This window comes from Neopelma chrysocephalum, unplaced genomic scaffold (assembly GCF_003984885.1).
Source record: "Neopelma chrysocephalum unplaced genomic scaffold, ASM398488v2 Primary Assembly neopelma1_65b, whole genome shotgun sequence".
NCBI classification, from domain to species: Eukaryota; Metazoa; Chordata; class Aves; order Passeriformes; family Pipridae; genus Neopelma; species Neopelma chrysocephalum.
In genome coordinates, this window is record NW_020897723.1 from 3,455,498 (window position 1) to 3,475,678 (window position 20,181).

Genomic DNA, 20,181 nt, shown 5'->3' on the forward strand with positions numbered 1-20,181 from the left:
CCCCTGGGATGGGCAGTGTGAGCCCCTGGGATGGGCAGTGTGAGCCCACGGGACGGGCAGTGTGAGCCCCCGGGACGGGCAGTGTGAGCCCTCAGGACAAGCAGCAGGACAGGGGACACTCCTCCTGCCCCTGCAGAGCTGTGGCTGAGGGGGGACACGATGCTTTGCTGTCCCTGCCCAGCAGCCCTGCCCATGCTGAGCACACAACCAGGAGCCCTGGGGCAGCCAGGTCCCAGCTGGTCTCTCCAGCAGCTCTGGGTGACTGTGGGCAGCCTCTGCCTGGGAAGGGAAATGTCTAATTTAAAGCCAAGTTGTCACGTTTCAAGAGGCCCCACGATCCCTGGGCAGGTGTAAAGGCCCTTGGTCGCATTCCCTGTTGCTTGCTGTTATCCCTGGATGAGCATTGCCACCCTGGCACAGCCCTCAGGCAGGTAACAGCTGCCCGGTGCTGTTAGTGAATCTCTCATTACATAATTTCTGAAAATGAAGAGGGATGCAGGTGCTTGGGACTAAAGCAGGGAGAAAAAGGTGCTTTCATAGCTTTTTTTTTTTTTTTTTTTTTTGCTATTTAGCAAAGCCCCCCAGAGCCCCTCTGGTCTGTACCCTTGCCCCTGGGGGATGAACGCAGGACAAAATTCCTTCCTCCTGCACAGTCAGTCATGCTTTTACTGCAATATTGTTATATTTATAATATATAATATTTATAATTACATAATCATATAATCCTTAAGGAGCTTTGAATCAGGAGAGGGAGAACTACAGCAGACAGCAGTGCCCTGTCAGCTTTAGGATGAGCCAGGGACTGGGGCTTTGCTTTGAACTGATGGAAAGCTGGACTTTCCCTGAGCTCTGTGGTTGCTGATAACCGTGGTGTGAGCCCAGAGACACCTGTGCTGCTGTCAGATCTGGAGCCCTCAGGTTACAGGGATGTGCTTTTTCACTTGGTGCCGCAAGCTGGTAACTTTTCCCCAGATACGAATCTCCAAAGAATCCAGCAGAAATAAGGAGCTTAATTTATTGCATGTGTTAAACCCTGCAGTGGGTTTGTCCTCACAGTGGGCCCCGTGGTTCTGCTGAGCTGGAGAGGGAAGGGATGCAGTGAACTGGCACCCACGGCTCAGCAGTGCAGGGCTGGTTTGCAGCCCAGAGTTGCTCTTTCCTCTGGCCTGGTCCTGGAGCCCAGGGAAAAAATGTGTTAAAAAAATATCTTCTAACTTTGCTCCTCGATCTCTGTGTCTTCACAGTTACTGGAGAATCAAGGAGAAAACCATTTTGTCCCTGTACAGTGGTTATGGTCTATCTGAACATTTAAACACCTGTGTAATTCTAATTACTGAAATAAAACTGCTCAGTCTGAAGTTCAGGATGTGCTGAAGTGCTTTGGGGGATGCAGGCTGGTGCGTGCAGAGATGACCTGGGGTGAGCTGGTGTTTCACACTTGGGGAGCAGAGCAGAATCCCTGGAGACCACTGAAATGTCAGAGTTTGTCTGGTGTTGACTGGACAGGCTTTGGGGTGTTTCTTTTCGGTCTGGTTGTGTTTGAACCTCCTTGAAGAGAGCAGGAGCGTGGTTGTGTGTTTAACCTTGCCAAGCCTGCTGAGCAGGAGCCTTGCATCTGGGAGAGAGGGCTAATTACACATGATAGGGCCTCTAAGTAGAGGAAAAAAAACGAAGGATTAATTGCCTCTTGCAGCAGAGAATGAAGCTGTAGCTGCAGATGTTGGTGCTGCAGACATCAGGCTGCAGGACTTCTGTTCCCCATGAAGGTGCTGTCAGGCTGTGGTCTCTGCCCAGCATTCCCCAGGTGAGAACTGGTGAGGTGCTTCAGAGGGGCTGGCAGCCCAAACCCCTGCCTCCCCTGTCCAGCTCTGCTGTTCCTCATTCCCAGCTCTGGCACTCCTGTGTCTCCTCTTGGCAGGAGGCAGAGCTGCCGTGGCCACTCTGACCCACAGCGAGGCCTCCAGGAGCTGAAGTCAGGCACGTGTAATGTATTCCAGTTGGCAAACCTAATTATAGCCAGAGCTATTAGTAGAATGCATAATTATTTAAATTGTAGACAAAATAATCATTAAAATGACCTTCTTTGCATGATCCTGTTAAAGGTCATCTAATCAGGATGCATTAATGAATATCAGAGTTGCTCTTGGAAGGTAACAGGCCAGTGTAGCTACATTTCAGTTTTGCTTGTAGTTTGTCCCCGTTTGCAGCATGAGGAGAGGATTTCAGGAGGAATTCCTTCATGGAAAGCATTCCATGATGTGCCCATCGAGTCAGGACCTTCCTGGTGACTCCAAGCACCCTCCTGCCCATGCGCTGCCTCAGAGCACAGGATCTGATCCCTCCCCACATCTCACCTTCCTCTGGGCTTCACTGTCCAGTGCTCTGGCAGATCTCCACAACCTTCCTGCAGCTTTCTGCTTGCTTTTGTGCTGCTAATTAACTTCTCCAGCTCTCGTGCTGTGCCATCTGCCCCTCGAGCGCGGGCACCTGCTCGCTGCCGCAGCAGCCGGTGACAGCTCCCATGGGATGAAGATGTATCTGCCTTGCTCCCTCCCAGCTCCTTCTGGTGCTTCCCTGGCTCTGCCACAGCCCGGCTCTTTCTCCTGCCAGCCCGCACATGGCTTCAACCCTGGCACTGGAAAGCTCTTCTCTGGTTGTCTCGGCGTGTTTGTGTCTGGTTACTTCAGGTCGGATGCGGCCGCTGGTTAAAGGAGAGGTTGGAGCAGATGGGTCTGTGCCCTCCCTGTGGCTCCAGAGTACCAGGGCTGGGTCTGAGGTGGGTTTGTGCCCTCATCAGGAGGGTGATGAGGTGGGTGGTGCAGCCTGTGCTCGAGGTGGCACCAGCTTGGAGGTGTTTCAGGGGTCTCAGTGCTGTTCTGGCACCCAGAGGCTGCAGGGAAAGTGCTGTGGGAGCCCCACTCTCATGGAGGTGTAATAAAATGACTCTCAAGGCATGGGCAAGATACCAGACATGTCTAAAGGATGTCGAGATGCAAGTGCTGCTCTGGGAGAGAAGCTGAGTTTGGCTTTTTTTTTTTTCTGCTGCTTGGCAAGAAAAGCGTTTTATTCGGTGTTGTCAGCAGCAAGAGGAGAACAACTGTCGTCCATATCCCACTGCAGTTGTCTGACGAGAGGATGAGATCTTTTGTCAATAAAAATGTATTTGCTTGCTGGAAGCTGTCAGGGGCAGGTTGTGTTTGACATGGAAGCAGCCCCCGCTGCGGTGCCTGTGCCCGCAGCCGTGTCCGTGCTGCTCTGCTGGCTCTTCCCCGGGAGCTGCCTCCGTCCTGCTGCCAGGATCCTGCTGCCTGCACAGCCGTGCCCCCGGGCCCTGTGCTCTGTGAGCTCCTCTGTGGCTGGAGCGCTGTAAAATACAGAAAAATAGTTGTGGTGTCACTTACTGGCGCAGCAGTGCCCGACTGCTCTGAGCCGTGGCGCGCTGAGGCAGCTGCTGAGGAGATGTGGTGGTGGAAAAGATGCTCCAGAATCCTGGGGTCACAGACTGGTTTGGGTTGGAAGGGTTTCATCCCTCTGCCGTGGGCAAGGACACCTGATGGAGCCCCAAAATCTTTGCTGTCTTACCTTGAACAGGACCTGTGTTTTCCTCCTGCCTGTAACCTCCTTTCCGTGGAGTCTCTGGTTTATTGTGACTCTTCTCATTGAAACAAAGACCCAACGCTCTTGTGCCCTTGTTCCTGAACTTCCTTGCTTGTTTTTTTGCTGGGACTTGAGCTATTTCTCACCAAAGGTGTTTTTCCAGCCCTGTGCAGGCGGGTGGGGGGATGCAGGAGGTGCATCCCCAGGGCAGCAGCTCCCAGACAGGAGGGGCCAGTGCTGCTGGAGCCCAGGGTCCCTGTCTCTGGTGGGTGCCATGGTCTCTGTTACATCTTCCCCTGCCCCATCTTGGCATCCCAAAGAACAGCTTGCACAGTGCCAGGAGGCCACCTTTGCCTGCTGTGAGTTGTTCCCTGCATCCTGGGGGGATTTTCCACATGGGAGTCGAGGGAACCGAGTGTGAGGTTTTGGGTTTATGTCCCTGCCCAGGTTTATTGAGTGCATGCAGGAAGCTGTGGCTGTGTTGTATTTGCTAGTATGCTGCTTAAATTGCTATGAAATTCACTTTTAAATGGTCTCTTTGTGGGAACTGTGTTAATTCTTCTTTGGGAGAGATAATTTAGAGCTTTCTCTGCAATGAGACGGGGAAAGCAGCAGCCTGTGATCTTGTTGCAGAGCTGTGTTCTGTCAAATCCAGCAAATGTCAGCACAGAGGATTCAAACAAGCCATCGGTGTGCGTCTGGCTGCCCCTTCCCAGGGCTCCACTGAAGGAGAAGTGGAGGCTTGGGGGGTCATTTCGTAGATTCATAGATGGGTCTGGGTTGGATGGGACCCTAAAGATCATTCAGTTCCACTCCCCTGCCGGGGTCAGGGACACCTTCCACTGTCCCAGGTTGCCCCAAACCTCGTCCAACCCGACCAGGGATGGGTTCTGCCACCTCTGCAGGGTCGATGCCTGCAGGGCACCAGGTCAAAGCCAGCAGCAGCTCCTCTCCTTCCCTGGCTCCTGTCCCAGCTCCCTGCCCTGGGCTCACACCCCTCCGAGGCAGCGCTGGCTGGGAAGGGCAGAGTCTTGCCGTGCACTGACATTCTCCCAGTGGCATTTTCCAGCTCTGCTCCAAAGAAAGCTGTTCCTGCCCCGTTCTTCAGGCCGGCTCTGTGCTGGTGGGGGAGGAGAAGTGCTTCTTCTTTTCTCGGCAAACTTCTTTTTAACCATTCTTGTTTTAAGTCTCAGCATCTGCATGCGCAGTGTTCTCGTCATCCCCGTCTCGGTGGTACAAAAATAGTCTCTTTGTACAGAGACTCCAGCCTTGGTCAAAAATGATATCCAGAATTGCCAGTTTCTGGCACTTTCTAAGGCACTGGTCAAGGTGACACGGGCCCCACACATCCCAGCAGCCAGAAAACCAACTCTGCCTCCCTGTTCCTGGCTGCTCCATCACCCTCACACCCTCTGGGCTCTGCCCCTCTGCCTGTGGGTCTCTCCAGAACAGCCCCTTGGGCAGATGGGAGCAGAAGGTGAAGCCTGAAGCGTTCCCATAAGGGATTTAGCCCCTCCCTGCAGGGGTTGCCTTCCCCCAGGGCTGTGGTGCTGGGTTTGGGGAGCTCGGTGTGCTTCCACACGCACTCTGCTTTTCCAGCTCTGCCTTCTTTAACTCCGGGTTCCAGTGGGAATTTCACATCCTTCGCATGGAGTGGGAATTGTCTCCTTTTGCATAAAGCTTGTGTTTTTTATGAATGACTAAAGCTTTCATTTGCCTAAACAGGAATATGTGTTTCTAGAAGGGAACACAGAAGCTGGAGCGCCTGGGGGCGATTCCTGCCCGTGTCACACGCTGGCACAGGGCTCCTGCTCGCCCTGCCCCGTGTCCCCCTCGCCCTGCCCCCTGTCCCCATGTCCCCCTCACCCTGTCCTGCTGCCACAGAGGGTCAGCAGTGGTGGCTGATGCCCGGAGGGCTCTGCAGGACCCGTCAGCCAGAGATCCCCTTTCTCCTGAGACGGTGGCAAGGGAATCACAGGATCCCAGCATGGTTTGTGTTGGAAGGAACCTTACAGACCATCCTGTGAGGTGGAGCCCAGGCTGCCTGCCCCAAGCTTTTGGGGGGGAACTCCCCGCCCACACCCTGTTCTAGCCTAAAATCCAGGTTTAAGTTTTCTCTGCTCTCTTACGTTTCTGAGGAATGCAAAAGGCTTTCAAACCTATAGTGTCACTTGAGGAACTGACTCTTTGGGGTGTCCAGAAGGCAGGTTAATCATGACCCTTCTTCCCCTTGGCTTTCCTGTGCCACAGCTGGCACAGGAGTGAGCTGCCAGGCAGAGCTACACTGGGCTCTGTGTCTAGGAGTGGTTTGCTTGGGGTACAAGGTGAGGTATTTCCAGTTTCAGTACAAGTTTGCTGAAGCCTGTACCTGATTCCTGGCACTTCACAGGTTGAGTTAGAGGAAGCTCACTTAGTTTTGCTCCTTGCTGGTGTGGTGGGGTTATCTGTGGTGCTGAGTAACAAAGCAGGATGTTGGTGATTAATGCAGCTGGAAGCTTCAATGCAACAGTGCTGGGAAATTAATTTCAGGGGGAGGGAGTGTATTGGCAGTGATGTTATAGCTCGCTTCTGATTCCACTCTTTATTTATTTACTCTGCTCTCAGTGCCCTGAAAAGGTGTCTTTGCTAATGCCTGGGCAGCTTTCCAGGCCATTAAAAAGCTGCTCAGCTCCAATGACAGAGCGGGAGCTGTGCCTTATCCCCAACCCTTCAACAATTAACCTGAGATGAAATCAAGCTGCTCCATGCTGGAATCTTCCCCCCTGGCCTGTGTGTGCTGCTCCCAGAGGTGTGGAGCCCCAGAGCCCTCCTCTGCACAGCCCAGCTGCTCCAGGCTCTCCTGGCCTTCCAGAATTGTCTTTTCATGCAAGGAAGATACCAAGAGATACCAAATCCTTGCTGTGCCTCAGTGCTTCATCCTGTCTCCTGGCTGAGAAGTTGTTTCTTCTGGAGATTATTTCACTGGCACATGTTCCCAGAGCAGCTGTGGCTGCCCCATCCCTGGAAGTGTCCAAGGCCAGGTTGGACGGGGCTTGGAGCAGCCTGGGCTAGTGGGAGGTGTCCCTGCCCATGGCAGGGGGTGGAATGAGATGATCTTCAATGTCCTTCCAGGATTCTATAGTTTGAGTTTGTTTGGCTTTAACTCCTGCTGCCTTTGCTGGAGCCCCAGCAGCCCTGTTTGCCTGGTGCCTGCACAATAAAGGGATAAACTGGGCTCTTCTGGGTCTGCACACTCTGCTGCAGAAAAATCTTCCTTGCTTTTAAGAAAGCTCAAAATATTAAAGTATCTCCCAAGCAGCTTGAATCCATGGGATCATGCTGGGGAGGGCTGGTACTGGAGCACAGAGATGTTTCCTGGGCAGGCTTAATATAGTTGGAATCATGGATGGTTTGTCCTGCTCTGCATGGAAGTTGGGCAGTGTCCAGCCCTTCTGTTGGTTCATACCTACCAATTTCACCTGATGTTTTCCGTGCTAAGACCGAGTCATTGAAAAAGAATAAATCCCCAGACAAGCCAGTGCATTGCTTTTTCATTGTTATGGCAACATACATAAAGAGGAATAAAGCTGGATACTGGTGATTGCTGGAAAAGGTCCCCCCGAGTCGGGGGCAGTCGACTGAAGTCCATTAGCATCTCCTCCAGAGCCAGCTGGCACATGGAATGGGCAGAGCAGGGGTGCCTTGCCAATGTTTGGTGCAGGTTTATAATCTTTATCCTTTGTTTTCCTCCCAGGATCCCCGGAGCAAGCACAAATTCAAAATCCACACGTACTCCAGCCCCACCTTCTGTGACCACTGCGGGTCGTTGCTGTACGGGCTCATCCACCAGGGCATGAAATGTGACAGTAAGTGCTGGCACTGGGGGGCTCTGGCACCCCGTGGGAGGCTGTGGCACCCCAAGGCCCTGGGCAGGGGCTCCTGACCCACCTGAGTTACAGCCAAGAGCCCGTTCCCTCTGGCCGTGGTGCAGAGCATCCTGTGGGGCTGCTGGGGGCACGTGAGTGGGCACCTTCTCACCTGGTGTGGGGCATCCCCGCCGTGGCTGCAGGGAGAGGGAAGGTGTTGGGTTAGGGATGGACCCTGCCTGCATCCCACTGCAGCAGCATCCCCCCCATACATCCCCTCCGGGAGCAACCCCCCCAGCAGCATCCTCGCAGCGTTCCCGCTCCCCACATCCTCCCCTGCGTGCCCCCAATTCCCCCTGCAGCGTCCTTGCAGGATCCCCCTGCACATCCCCTGGGCTCCCGCTGGCTCCGAGTGACACCGTGTGGCCGCTCCCGGCGCTGCCGGCGGAGAGGAGAAAACGGGGGAATGGAAGCAGAGGGAGAGGATGGAATCAGTAATTTTCCCAGTTAATCCTGTACGTTCCATTTAAAGGGACTGGGACGTGCAGTGTGTGCTGGCAGCAGGAGCAGCAAACTCGGCTGGTCCTTGCTCAGGAATAGAGAGGCTTGGCTGCTGTGGGAGCAGGGTATTCCTTGGGAACCTTACCAAGGGGAAATGGATTGCTTTGAAATATAAATATTTATATCTGCCTATGTTATATATATATATCAAATTTTATAGCTGTGTATCTGTATACAGATACACAGGTAATTTTTAATGCCCCTTCTTGGGCTCCTGGTGAACCCAGCATTGTGCCCTGGGTGGGATGGAAGAAAAGTTTAGTGAGTCAGCAAAACTCAAGCGATTAGAGAACGGGCTCAAAGCCCTGGGGTCTCTTAGGCAGGACCCAGAGCTGCTGCCGTGGGTTCCCGTGCCCAGGCAGGGCTCTGCGGAGCCTCCAGCTGTGTTTGAAGGTCCCTTTGCTGCACGTTTATCCCGGAATCCCTCACAACATCCCATTAGGAGGAGGACGGGTGCTCCCCCTGCTTCCGAGCGCCCCGTGGGCCGTGGCAGCGGGTGCTGAGTGTGCCCTCTGTCCCCAGCCTGTGTGATGAACGTGTGTCCGTCTGTCCCCAGCCTGCGTGATGAACGTGTGTCCCCTCTGTCCTGCATGATGAATGTGTGTCCCTCTGTCCCCATCCTGCATGATGACTGTGTCCCCCTCTGTCCCCAGCCTGCGTGATGAACATGTGTACCTCTGTCCCCAACCTGCATGATGAACGTGTGTCCCCTCTGTCCTGCATGCTGAACATGTGTCCCTCTGTCCCCAGCCTGCGTGATGAACGTGTGTCCCCTCTGTCCCCAGCCTGCATGATGAACATGTGTCCCTCTGTCCCTCTGTCCTGCATGATGACCATGTGTCCCTCTGTCCCCCGCCTGTGTGATGACTGTGTGTCCCTCTGTCCCCAGCCTGCATGATGAACATGTGTCCCTCTGTCCCCAGCCTGTGTGATGACCGTGTGTCCCTCTGTCCCCAGCCTGTGTGATGACCGTGTGTCCCTCTGTCCCCAGCCTGCATGATGACCGTGTGTCCCTCTGTCCCCAGCCTGCATGATGAACGTGCACAAGCGCTGTGTGATGAACGTGCCCAGCCTGTGCGGGACGGACCACACGGAGCGCCGGGGGCGGATATACATCCGGGCAGACATCGACAAGGACGTGCTCACCGTTGTAGGTACGTGTGTGAGTGACAGTGTGTGACACTGTGTGACACTGTGTGACAGTGTGTGACACTGTGTGACAGCACACCCACAGCCTGACAGCCCTGCAGGGCCGGGCAGCGCCGGCGTCAGCACCCAGGAGCAGATGCCTGGCAGGGCAGGACAAGGCTTTGAGCCCCTCTGGGCACCCTCCTGCCCTCTGGCAAAGCCCAGCTGGGGCTCCAGGGGTTCTGTGTGTCAATGGCACTTACAGATTTTTTCAAACTGCTTTTTAAGTGCTGTAAAATTCCAGCATCCGCAGGACCCCGGGAAGGGGGAGCAGAGAGGATCCAACCACCCAGTGACGGGCAGGAGCCCCATCCCACAGCATCCACCTGCAGGGATGTGCCCAGTGGTGGGAGATGGGGCTGGAGGAGCCTGCAGGGAGCCAGGTGGTGCTGGGCAAAGCAGAGGCTCCTTCCCTGCCTGGAGTGTCCCAGGGACCCGGTGGCCATCCATGGGGAAACACCTTGTTCCCAGTGCCACTTTTCTCTGTCCTGAAACCTCTCTGTTCCTGGTTTGTGGCAGGAAACGGGACTATCCCATCTTTAAGGGCTTTTGCCACCCAGATTTTGAGTTCCCACAAGATATTGCTTCCCCCATGACCTTTGAGCATCCCCCCAAAACATTAATCCACGTCCTTTTGAAGCCTCCTGTCCCCAGCACGAGGAGAGTGTGGCTCTGTTGGGTGCTGGTGACGGGTGTCTCGTGGAGCGGGGGCTGGAGGCAGGGATTGCTCCTCGTGGGCACGGCCCTGTCAGTCCCTCTGGGGCTTGTCTGGCGGGGGCTGAGCGGGTGCTGTGTGGGAGGGAGGTCCCTGCCCACGCCGGTGCCCAGGCAGCTCCAGGCAGCTCCAGGCAGCTCCGGGCGCCGCGGTCTCCGCAGGGGCGACCGAGCTGTCGCGGTTATTCCCGGATGAGTTAAAGCTGTGGGCTGTGAAGTGCCCCCTGCAGCGCCCCTGAGGGGGCACCGGGGCTGGGACATCCATGGCAACACCGGATCCTTCTCCACCATCCCACCGGCTCCTTGGAGGAGTCTGGTTTCCCGCATCCTGCCGCAGCGGGAGATGCCGTGACAGCCCCGGGGCTGGTTTCTGTGGGATGGGGTTGTCTCCGTGCATCCCGTGGTGCTCCTCGTGGTGCTTCTCCTCACTCTCATGGGCACTTGTTCCCTGAGGAGAGCAGAGACTGCCAAGGTCCTGCTGCTCCAGGCGGGCTCCTCGCTCAGCCAAGTGCATCCCGGCAGGGATGGCTGATGTGACCCAGCAGGGATGGCTGCTGTGACCCAGGAGGGATGGCTGCTGTGACCCAGGAGGGATGGCTGCTGTGACCCAGGAGGGATGGCTGATGTGACCCAGGAGGGGTGGCTGCTGTGACCCAGGAGGGATGGCTGATGTGACCCAGGAGGGGTGGCTGCTGTGACCCAGGAGGGGTGGCTGCTGTGACCCAGGAGGGATGGCTGCTGTGACCCAGCAGGGCTCCAGCCCTGCTCTGCTCCGGGGAGGGGTGAGCCCAGCCAGCCCCCCCAGGGGATGGGAGGCCGAGGGCAGTGTTGGTCCATGGTGGGCACAGCCTCAGGTGGCAGCACAGGTCACCCCACCCACATGGAAGGAGGTAGTCAGGTGTGATCCAGGAGTGTGCAGGAGAGCCAGGATCCTTCTGACCTACAGAGCCATGGGAGTGTTTTCAAGAAAAATACCAAGTTGCTGAAAATGTTAATGAAAAGTTGAAAAAAGCTGTGGAGGATTTTTTAATTTATTTTTTTGTTTGATTTACCCTTAAGGAGAGCGTCAGTGAACCAGGCAGAACTCTGTTTCTCGGAAGGTCTTGCTTCCCAGGCACCTTCCCGAAGGTTGGACTTGGTGATCTTGGAGGCCTTTTCCAACCTTAATGATTCTATGATTCCCTCTGGGGGTGAGACAGGACTGGTCCCCAGCCTCCATCAGATGCCAGTGGGGTACAGAGCTCACCCTCCCACTGGCACCATGAGTTCCCTGGCACTGTGTTCCCACCTCTCCGGAGGCAGGGGAGGAGCTCCCTTGGCCCCATTCTGTGCAGCTGGATTTTCATTTTTTCCACTGGGTTTGAAAGGCTGTTTTATTTCTGGCCCTTTATGGAGGTGTTGGTGAAAAGATGTCAGCTGTTGGCTTTTCCAGAAGGCAGGGAAGCGTGCTGAGCTCTCCAGCTCTGCTGTGGAGCTGCTGGAGGAGTGGGATGCTCTGGGAGAGGAGAGGCTGGACACTGGGGAGCCCAGCCAGCCCCCCAGAGCACGGGTGGGCACCCAGCCCTTGGGAGATGGAGCCACCTCATGTTGTGCTGGGCACTGGGGAGGCCACCTCGAATCCTGGGGTCAGTTTTGGGGCCGTCAGAACGAGAAGGACATTGAGGAGCTGGAGCGTGGGAAGGGAAGGGAACAGAGCTGGGGAAGGGGCTGGAGCACCAGGAGCGGCTGAGGGAGCTGGGGGGGCTCAGCCTGGAGCAAAGGAGGCTCAGGGGGGACCTTCTGGCTCTGCAACTCCCTGACAGGAGGGGGGAGCCGGGGATGGGTCGGGCTCTGCTCCCAGGGAACAAGGGACAGGAGGAGAGGGAACAGCCTCAAGTTGTACCAGGGAAGGTTTAGGTTGGATATTGGGAAAATTCCTTCATGGAAAGGGCTGTCCAGCCCTGGCACAGCTGCCCAGGGCAGTGGCAGAGTCCCCATCCCTGGAAGGGTTTAAAATCTGTGTAGGTCTGGCACTTGGGGACGTGGCTCAGTGGTGGCCTTGGCAGGGGGAACAGTTGGATTCAACGATCCTGGAGGGATTTTCCAACCCAAACAGTTCCTGCAGGACCTGCCTTGGCCATTCTGGGGGGCACAGTGGGGCTCAGTTGAAGAGTGTCCCCACTGGGGCCCCAGCCCAGCCCGGGGAGGCAGCGGGTGGAGGCAGCAGCCAGGATTCCTCCGAGCAGATTTCTGGTGGAAAATGCCCTTTACACGTTTTCTGCAGGAATTTCGGTTTGGGGCGGGCAGGGGGGTGGATTTCTGTCGAGAACAGCAGTGACAGCACAGTGGTGGGTGGCAGGTGGGTGCTGGAGCCCCCGGAGCCTGGCAGGGGTGGGGAGGCTGAGCCCCCCTTGGGTCCTGCTGCATGGGAAAAAACAGGTTCTGGTGGTGGGGCGAGACCTTCTCTCTGTGCCACTGGGGGGGGGAGACCCTTGCCCGGGAATTTTGGAAGCTTTCCCATGGCAAAGAGGATCCCAGCTATGAAGTGTGAAGGGTGCCCGGGTGCCCCTGGCAGGGCTGGCAGGGCAGGGCAGGTGCCTGCAGGTGGCAGCACGGGCACAGCCAACACGGGGCTTTGATTTCTTCGTCGCTTGACAAATTTAACGGGAATTTGGCGGATGCTGTTTGGCTCTGTGGGTTTCTTTTCTCTTACTCTAATTTTTTTCCTTTTATTTGTAAAGCTAATCTTTCCCTCCCGGTGGAAGACGCAGATTTTCATAGAATTATTGAATCCTGGAATGATTTGGGTTGGAAGGGACCCAAAAGCTCATCTCGTTCCACCCCCCTGTCACAGGCAAGGATATCTTCCACTAGCCCAGGTTGCTCCAACCTGGCCTTGGACACTTGCAGGGATGGGGCAGCCCCAGCTTCTCTGGGCAACCTGTGCCAGGGCCTCCCCACCCTCACAGGGAAGAATTTCTTCCTAATGTTTAGAATGTGGGCTCTGTGTCTCTGAACCCCCAGTGTGGGAGGGAGATGTGAAATGGGGCAGGAGCAAATGCATGTTCACAGTCCATGTTCTGCTCTGGGCTTTGATCAAGTGTCTTATTAGTGGGAAAAGACTGAGGAATAAAGTGGGAAATCACAGCAAATTGAAGTGTCATCAAGGCGCTGCGCATTTTGGCTTCCGTAACAGAAGAGCTTCCAAATGCAGATTATTCTGAGCCTGTCGTATTAAGGGACATGAATATTTGAGTCTGGGAAATGGAGGAGTGGGAGAATGTGAAGGCTGGGCTGGGAATCCATTAAAGCTGTTGCTGCTCCAAGATGGAAGTTGCTTTGAGGACTCTTGTGCGTGGCTCCTCTCCAGCAGCAGGAGCTGCTCTCCCACCACAGGCAGGTGGGAGGTGTGTCCCGCCGTGTGCCAGTGCAGCCCAGCACATCTCTCCTCTTAGGGGAATGCTGGTGAAAAAAAGAGGCCTAAAAGGTAGAGAGTCTGACAGGGATTAGGAGGCAGAGAAGCTGTGGTGGGTTTGTGCTGCGAGGTCGGGCTGTGTTTGGGGGATGGAGACTCCTCAGCGTGTTTGGGACCCTTTGACCCTGTGTGTGTGAAGGAGGGTGTGCCCTGTCCTCGTGCCAGGGCTGCTGAGCGTGGGGACCATGGTGGGTTCCCTCTCCTCTCCTGTGAGCCTTGGCACCCTGCCGTGGCCCCCAGTGGGTCCTGCCAAGCCGAGCCCCTCGTTAGCACCCATAGACCCAAGCCCCTGGTTCTCCTGCAGCGTGGCAGAGGCTGCTGGGGCAGAGCTCAGCTGTTTACTGAGCTGACTGAAGGAAAACATTGACCAAAACTGAAACCAATTATGCTGTGATTAGATAAACGAGCTGGAAGTGTGTTAATTAATAATCACCGGCCCAGGCAGATGCAGCTCTAATGAGTCCTGTGCCTTTCTCATTGTACGAGCATGTGCAAATATATTCTTATCAGAGCATTAATTAAATGTTTTAACTGGCGAGGGTGTTCATCTGAGGGCCAGGCACTGACTGGGATGGGGCTGCTCCTGGCTGGGGATGGTGTGGGCTGCTGGAGGGAGGAAGATGAGTGCTGCAGGCCAGCCCAAGAACCTTCCCCTCTCCAAAATCCCATCCAGGAGCTGTGGAATGGGGGGTGCTGCTGGCACGGCCATGGAGAAGTGATGGGCTGGCATGAGGTGGCAGAGCTCTGACCTCTCCTTGCAGTGAGCCAGGCTTTGGAAGGGTTTTTCATAGAACCATAGAATCCTGGAATGGTTTGGTTTAAAGACCATCCAGTCCCACCCCCTGCCATGGGCAGGGACACCTTCCACCAGCCCAGGTTGCTCCAAGCTCCATCCAACCCGGCCTTGGACACTTCCAGGGGTGGAACAGCCCCAGCTTCTCTGGGCAACCTGTGCCAGGGCCTTTCCCTTTGGAGGGCAGCAAGAAGCAGAATTCCCTGCACTGAACATGTCCCCTGGCCCTGCATGCTCAGAGAGGAGGAGGAAGGATGTGACAGCCCATGGGAGCTGTCTGGAGAGCGGGGTAGGAATTGGTTTGTTGTAGGCTTTTTTTATTTAGCGTAAAAGTGAACCCCACGTGGCACATTTAGCAGAGAACTTTCTGGTCCTTGTTTATCCACCATGTTACTCTTGCCCTCCCTTGGGAACCTGGGAGTAGGAGGAAGGGCAGTGAGCTTCTGGCCATGCCCTCTGCAGTGCCTGGAGAGGCCGTGCCCCCTCCTGCTCTGCACGTGTGGCAGAGTGAGGCTTCTCCCCACCTTTGCCATCGGAAGTGGGGGTGTCTCTTCCCAAGCCTGTTCCTGCAGTTACAGCTGCCTGAGCAGTTAAAAGTTCTTGTCTGAATCATTTATTAGGAAGCTGTTTGCAGAATAAATTATTCAATTATCACTCACCCAGCTCTACCTGCCCTGGCCCTGCAGGGCAGAGCAGGTGACACCTCCTGCCCGTGGCAGTGGGGTGATGTCCCCATTGCCATGGCAATGGTGTGGAGAAGGTGGGCACTGCCACCACTGCCCCCCCAAGCCTCCTGGTCCAGGAATGTCCAAGGCTTGTGGATGCCTCATCCTGCCCATGGCCCGAGGCCATGGTGGTGTCTCCTCGGCCACACTCGGCACCCACAGTGATTTAAGTCCTGCTTTAAATGGGATCATAATATTCTTACTCATCACCGTTAATAACGATGTTACTACTTCTTAATGATGCACAAAACTGTCAGGGTATGACAGATGTAAAACTATTTTACATCAAATTTAACTGTCAAATAAATTCCATAAACACTGGCGAGGAAGGAGCGCAGCTCTCCTGCTGGGAGGTGTCACTGCTGTGCTGCTCCACGTTTTTATTTTCCCTTCACTTAATTGTTGATTTCTGCTTGAAAAGTTAGAAAGTTTCCTGAGGTCAAGCAGAAGCATTTTGTTTTTTTTAAATGAATAGATAAAATTATTCCCATTAATGAAATTGTGAGGTCTGCACGCTGAGATAATAACATGAGGTAATCAAATCTCATGCTTCAGGGCATAAACTGATTAACTGTGAGGGTCAGGAATTACTTCTCCTGTTCCTTAAAGAAGCGAAGGATGGCCTGATAAACGATGGAGGGTGGTTCATTAGTCTCCAGAGGATGTTGTGTTGGCTGTTGGGATGGTGAAACACGGAGCTGATTCCGTGTGACATCATTTTGCATCTCCTGTCAGTGAGGGGACACTGGCTGGTGTGAGACCCCAGAGCCAGCGGCTTCTTCCAGCCCCTGGGCTGCTTCTGCTGCTCACGCAGGAGGCCTGAAGGGTCCTCAGTGGTTTCTGCTGACCCCAGGGCAGGTGAGGGGTGATGGTCACCAGGGAAGACTGTGCCCACTGTCCTGCCCCGGGCACTGGGGTCGGGGTGGGCACTGTTTGGTGCCACAACATCCCAATGTCAGTGGTTCTGTGAGTGGCAGTGGTTGGCCCCCACTTTCCCTGAGGCTCCCACAGGTCTGAGTGCGGCAGGGGCACTGAAAACACATTTGTGTGATAATTTTAAGGCCAAGAAGGCAATAAAAAGCAGTCAGAGCTCAGGGGGAGGGTGTGGCCGGTTCAGGGGGGCACTGGGAGCACTGTTCCCTGTGCCTTGGCAATGTGGGGGGTGCAGGCAGGGAGCCCTGGGGTGGTGGTTTTAAACTGACAGAGGGCAGGGTTAGAATAGAAATTAGGAAGGTATTTCTTCCCTGTGAGGGTGGGGAGGCCCTGGCCCAGGTTGCCCAGAGAAGTTGTGGCTGCCCCATCCCTGGGAGTGTCCAAGGCCAGGCTGGAGGGGGTTTGGAGCAACCTGGGCTGGTGGGAGGTGTCCCTGCCCATGGCAGGGGGTGGGATGGGATGAGCTTTAAGGTCCCTCCCAACCCCAGCTATTCTGGGATTTGGTTATTCTCTGACAGCATCCCTAGCGAGGTCCCCGTGTACCACGGGCAGGGATGAAGTCATTCCTTCCCCCTGTGCCAGAGGGGCCAGAGGTGACTCTGGCTCCTGCAGCTGCCTCACCCCGGGCGTGTGAGGAGCCTGTAGAGCAGCAAGGCTGGCTGGGGCTGCCTGGCTCCTGCAGTGGCAGGCGGTGGTTCCCAGCAGGCTCCCGCCTCTCCCCGTCTCACGAGCTGCTGGCAGGGCTGTCACGTTTGATAAATGAGCCCGTTTATAAATGCAGATTTGCATTTTGGCTACAAGTTCGATTCCATGGATCTGAAAATTGGGCAATGCTTTGGCAGGACAGCATCAGACGGCAGATTTTGGGGCGTTAATTTGCTTTTCAAAACTCTCTGGTTCCCAACCTCAGCAGAAGTGCCTTACTGGCGAGTTGGGAAGTGGGCAATTGTTTTTACTCTTCTGACTCTAAAAGTATCTTCTGGTGTCCTGTGGTGCCCCACACAGAGCCAGAGTCCTCTCCTCCTCCTTGGGATTACAGGGTGAAGCTGTGCCTTCACAGCAGAGCTGCTGGTGGCATCTGGTGCAATTTCAGGCAGCACTCAATTCCTGTTCCCAGCATGGCACAACCCTCCATGCCTGATCCCTGGGGTGTGCATTGGACCTGGGAGGGGGCAGCTCTGCTCTGGGCTTCCCTGAAACAGCTTTTCTGCAGGTTACAGCTCGGCTCCATCGTGGCCATCGGGCTTTGCATCTCTGATATCTCCATTCGGGCTGGAGGGAAGATAAGACCCTTCTCCTGGCAGACAGACCCTTTTTGACTTAATCTGGGCAAAGAGCCTCAGCTCAGCCTGGCTGTATTTAATTTCCCCAAGCTGCAATCCAATTACAAGCAACCGAGTCATCTCAGGTTGGCTCTTCCCTCTCTCCTCCTGCTTCCCAGAGGAGACACTTCAGCTCCCAGAGCCGGGGTGATGCTGCCAAGTGGGCAGGTGATGATGCCCTGTGGGCATCCCCCTGCTCCCTCAGGGCCACAGCAGCTGAGCCTGGGGGGCCCCAGTGGGGAATTTGGTGCCTTTGGTCCCTGCTCTCCCCTGCCTGTGGCATTAACGTTGCTGTTTCCACTCTCCAAGGAAAGCTCCATCCCCGTGCTCCCACCAAATCAGTGCAACGCTGCTTCCCGAGGGGCAAGAGGAAACAAACTGGCTTTAAATGGCTTAGAACCGAGAGCAAACAAAAAAACCATCCTGTCAGAAAGTAAAAATAATCTCCTGAGTCGACCCTTCAGCCTCCCCCGTCCACGAGAGCTGCGTTTGCTCTGCGTTAATTATGTCGTTCCTCATGTAATGCCCATGTCTGCACAGATCCAGTTTAATTCTGGTTTTAATCACTATTTTCACACTTACTCTTGGCACGCAGGGAAGTTGTCAGTTGTCGGGTATTTTTATAGCTGGAATACTGAATTTAATCCTGTTTCTCTTCCCCAGTAAGAGATGCTAAAAACCTAGTTCCTATGGACCCTAATGGCTTGTCAGATCCCTACGTGAAGCTTAAACTAATCCCTGACCCCAAAAACGAAAGCAAACAGAAGACCAAAACTATCAAGTGCTCCCTGAATCCTGAGTGGAACGAGACATTTAAATTGTAAGTACGAGGAAAATGTTTAAATTTGTAAACTGAATTTTCTCACCCCCGAGAATTAATGTGATTGTATTTGCTCTTATTTAATTATTCAGAGGCATTGAACTGATTCGACTGTAGAAATGATTCTCTTTATTCAGTAAGTGACTCAGAAACACTCAAACCTCTGCCCTGACCCCGATCAAAGCTGAGTGTTTGGGCACGAACTCCGTGCTCTCCGTGTGAGTCAGATGTGGTTGGGCAATTAAATACTGGAGACCTCAACAGGCATCGAGGACCATCCCTTCACTTTGCATCCGTGTTCCTGCAGAGCGTGGGGGGACAGGGTGGTGTAGGAACATCTTCCAGGGTAAAACAGTCCCTTTTCCTCTCTTCCAGCCAACTGAAAGAGGCAGACAAAGACAGGCGGTTGTCTGTGGAGATCTGGGACTGGGATCTGACCAGCAGGAATGATTTCATGGGCTCCTTGTCCTTTGGGATCTCTGAGCTGCAGAAGTCGGGAGTGGATGGATGGTAAGATGCAATTGTTTCCTAAATACCACGGGCAGAAAGCAGCCTGGATCATCTGTAGGGGTGAGAGACGTGACAGCCCCTGGTACCAGCCTCCTTCTGCCCCAGGCCCACCTGGCCTGGCTCTGGGTGAGGTGCTGCTCCACCTCTCGGGCTGGAGAGGGTGGCTGGTGCTGTGTGGGGTGTCCATGGGGTGCCCAGAGGAGTCAGGACAGTGCAGGGGTGCTCAGCATGGACTGGCCGAGCATCACCTTCTGCGTGTCCTCCTGCTCCTTGCAGGGTTGCTCAGGGGGCGTGTGGGGCTTTTCCCTCCCCCAGGCTCCCCTCCCAGCCCCAGGGTTGCTCTGCCTGCAGGGCTGGTGCTCCCGGGGGCTCTCCCTGTGTGGGCTTTGGGGGGAGCCCTGAGCATCACCTGCCCTCCTCTGCCGAGGCAGCATTTTCCAGCGTTTTCTGCTTGGATTCCCTCAGTTTCTGAACCAGGGGGGCCCTGTGGCTCCCTCGGGCGTGTGGGAGAGCAGGGCTGTGAGGGGGTGGTGGTGGGGACACCCTGGGGCTGTGATTCCTGGCTGGAGCACGTGGGCTGCAGTGCCCGTGTGGAGGGCACAGCTCAGCACAAGGAGGAACCACCAAAGTGTGTAATTACCAACGCTCGTTAGCACACGAGTGATGAACACAGCAGGGCTGTAACACCCCTCAGAGGGTCTCTCCATTTTCATTTTATCTCCCCCAGCAGGACACACGGTGCCTTATTTCCCTGTTTTTTCCCCGGGCACTGGTGCCTGGGAGCTGTGTTACCTGTCCATGGCGAGTGTAATAATTGAAAAGAGATATTAGATGTCTTTTGGAAACCAACCCCTGCATATTGTTAATCTGCATTCACAAGCTGAGCGAATGCCCCAGACTGCATTTTCCCACCACAGAAGCTGGACATGTCTCCCTTTGAGCAGAGAATGGAGAGGAGGAGGAGGAATTAGGCAGTCTGGGTACCCAGAGAAGGCTGGGAAGTGCGGGAGGGGACTGGAGGGGGCACCCAGTGCCCCCCACCCTGGCACATCCAGGGGTGCTCCTGTCCCTGTCCAGCCCCTCCCTGCCCCAAATGAGGTGGGCAGCTCCTGGTGCAGCACAGGGACACGTGGCAGGGCTTCAGCCTCCTCATCACCAACCAGACCCTGATGGGGACATGGCTCCTCTTCTGGGAAGCAGCAGGGAGCTGTCACTTCCCCCCAAATTCCCAGTCACCTGGAAGGGTGCGTGTGTGTCATGTGCTGCTGGCTCCTGACGCAGCCCAAAGCCGGAGCGTTTTCCAGCCTTTTAAAAATCATGTAAGTGGAGATCTAAGTAATTTTCCTTGTCAGGGCGCTGGTTGAAGTAAACTGGAGAAGGAGCAGGAGCTCTGATCTATATTTCATATCCAAACAACTGCAGTTAATGGAGAAAACAAGCTCAAGGGCAGAGCCTGTCCCTGTGTGATGCGGACAGGGCTTTGTTGCTCTGGGATAACACCCAGCTGAGAACCCTCCTCTGCTGCCAGAGCTGGGCTTCACCCCTAATGGGGTGGAATGCCTCGTTCCTGAGTGGCATTTCCATGATTTCTGATAATTGCTGCTTGAGCTTTTTTCCTTCTTTTGCTGTGCTCCCGGGGTTGGCAGCACCAGCCTGGCACTGGCACATTCCACGTGCTGTCCTTGGGGGGCAGCTGATGGAGAGGGGGTTTGCCCACGC

General features: G+C 55.1%; 1 protein-coding gene across 2 annotated transcripts in view; it reads left to right on the plus strand.

The window, feature by feature from the left end:
• Positions 1-20,181, plus strand: part of PRKCB (protein kinase C beta) — a 99,217-nt gene that overhangs the window by 44,699 nt on the left and 34,337 nt on the right. For both annotated transcript variants that reach the window (XM_027684052.1, XM_027684053.1), the window contains exons 4-7: positions 7,331-7,442; positions 9,029-9,157; positions 17,796-17,952; positions 18,328-18,462. In XM_027684052.1, the coding sequence (XP_027539853.1) occupies positions 7,331-7,442; positions 9,029-9,157; positions 17,796-17,952; positions 18,328-18,462 (533 nt within the window). The remainder of the gene's footprint in view (positions 1-7,330; positions 7,443-9,028; positions 9,158-17,795; positions 17,953-18,327; positions 18,463-20,181) is intronic.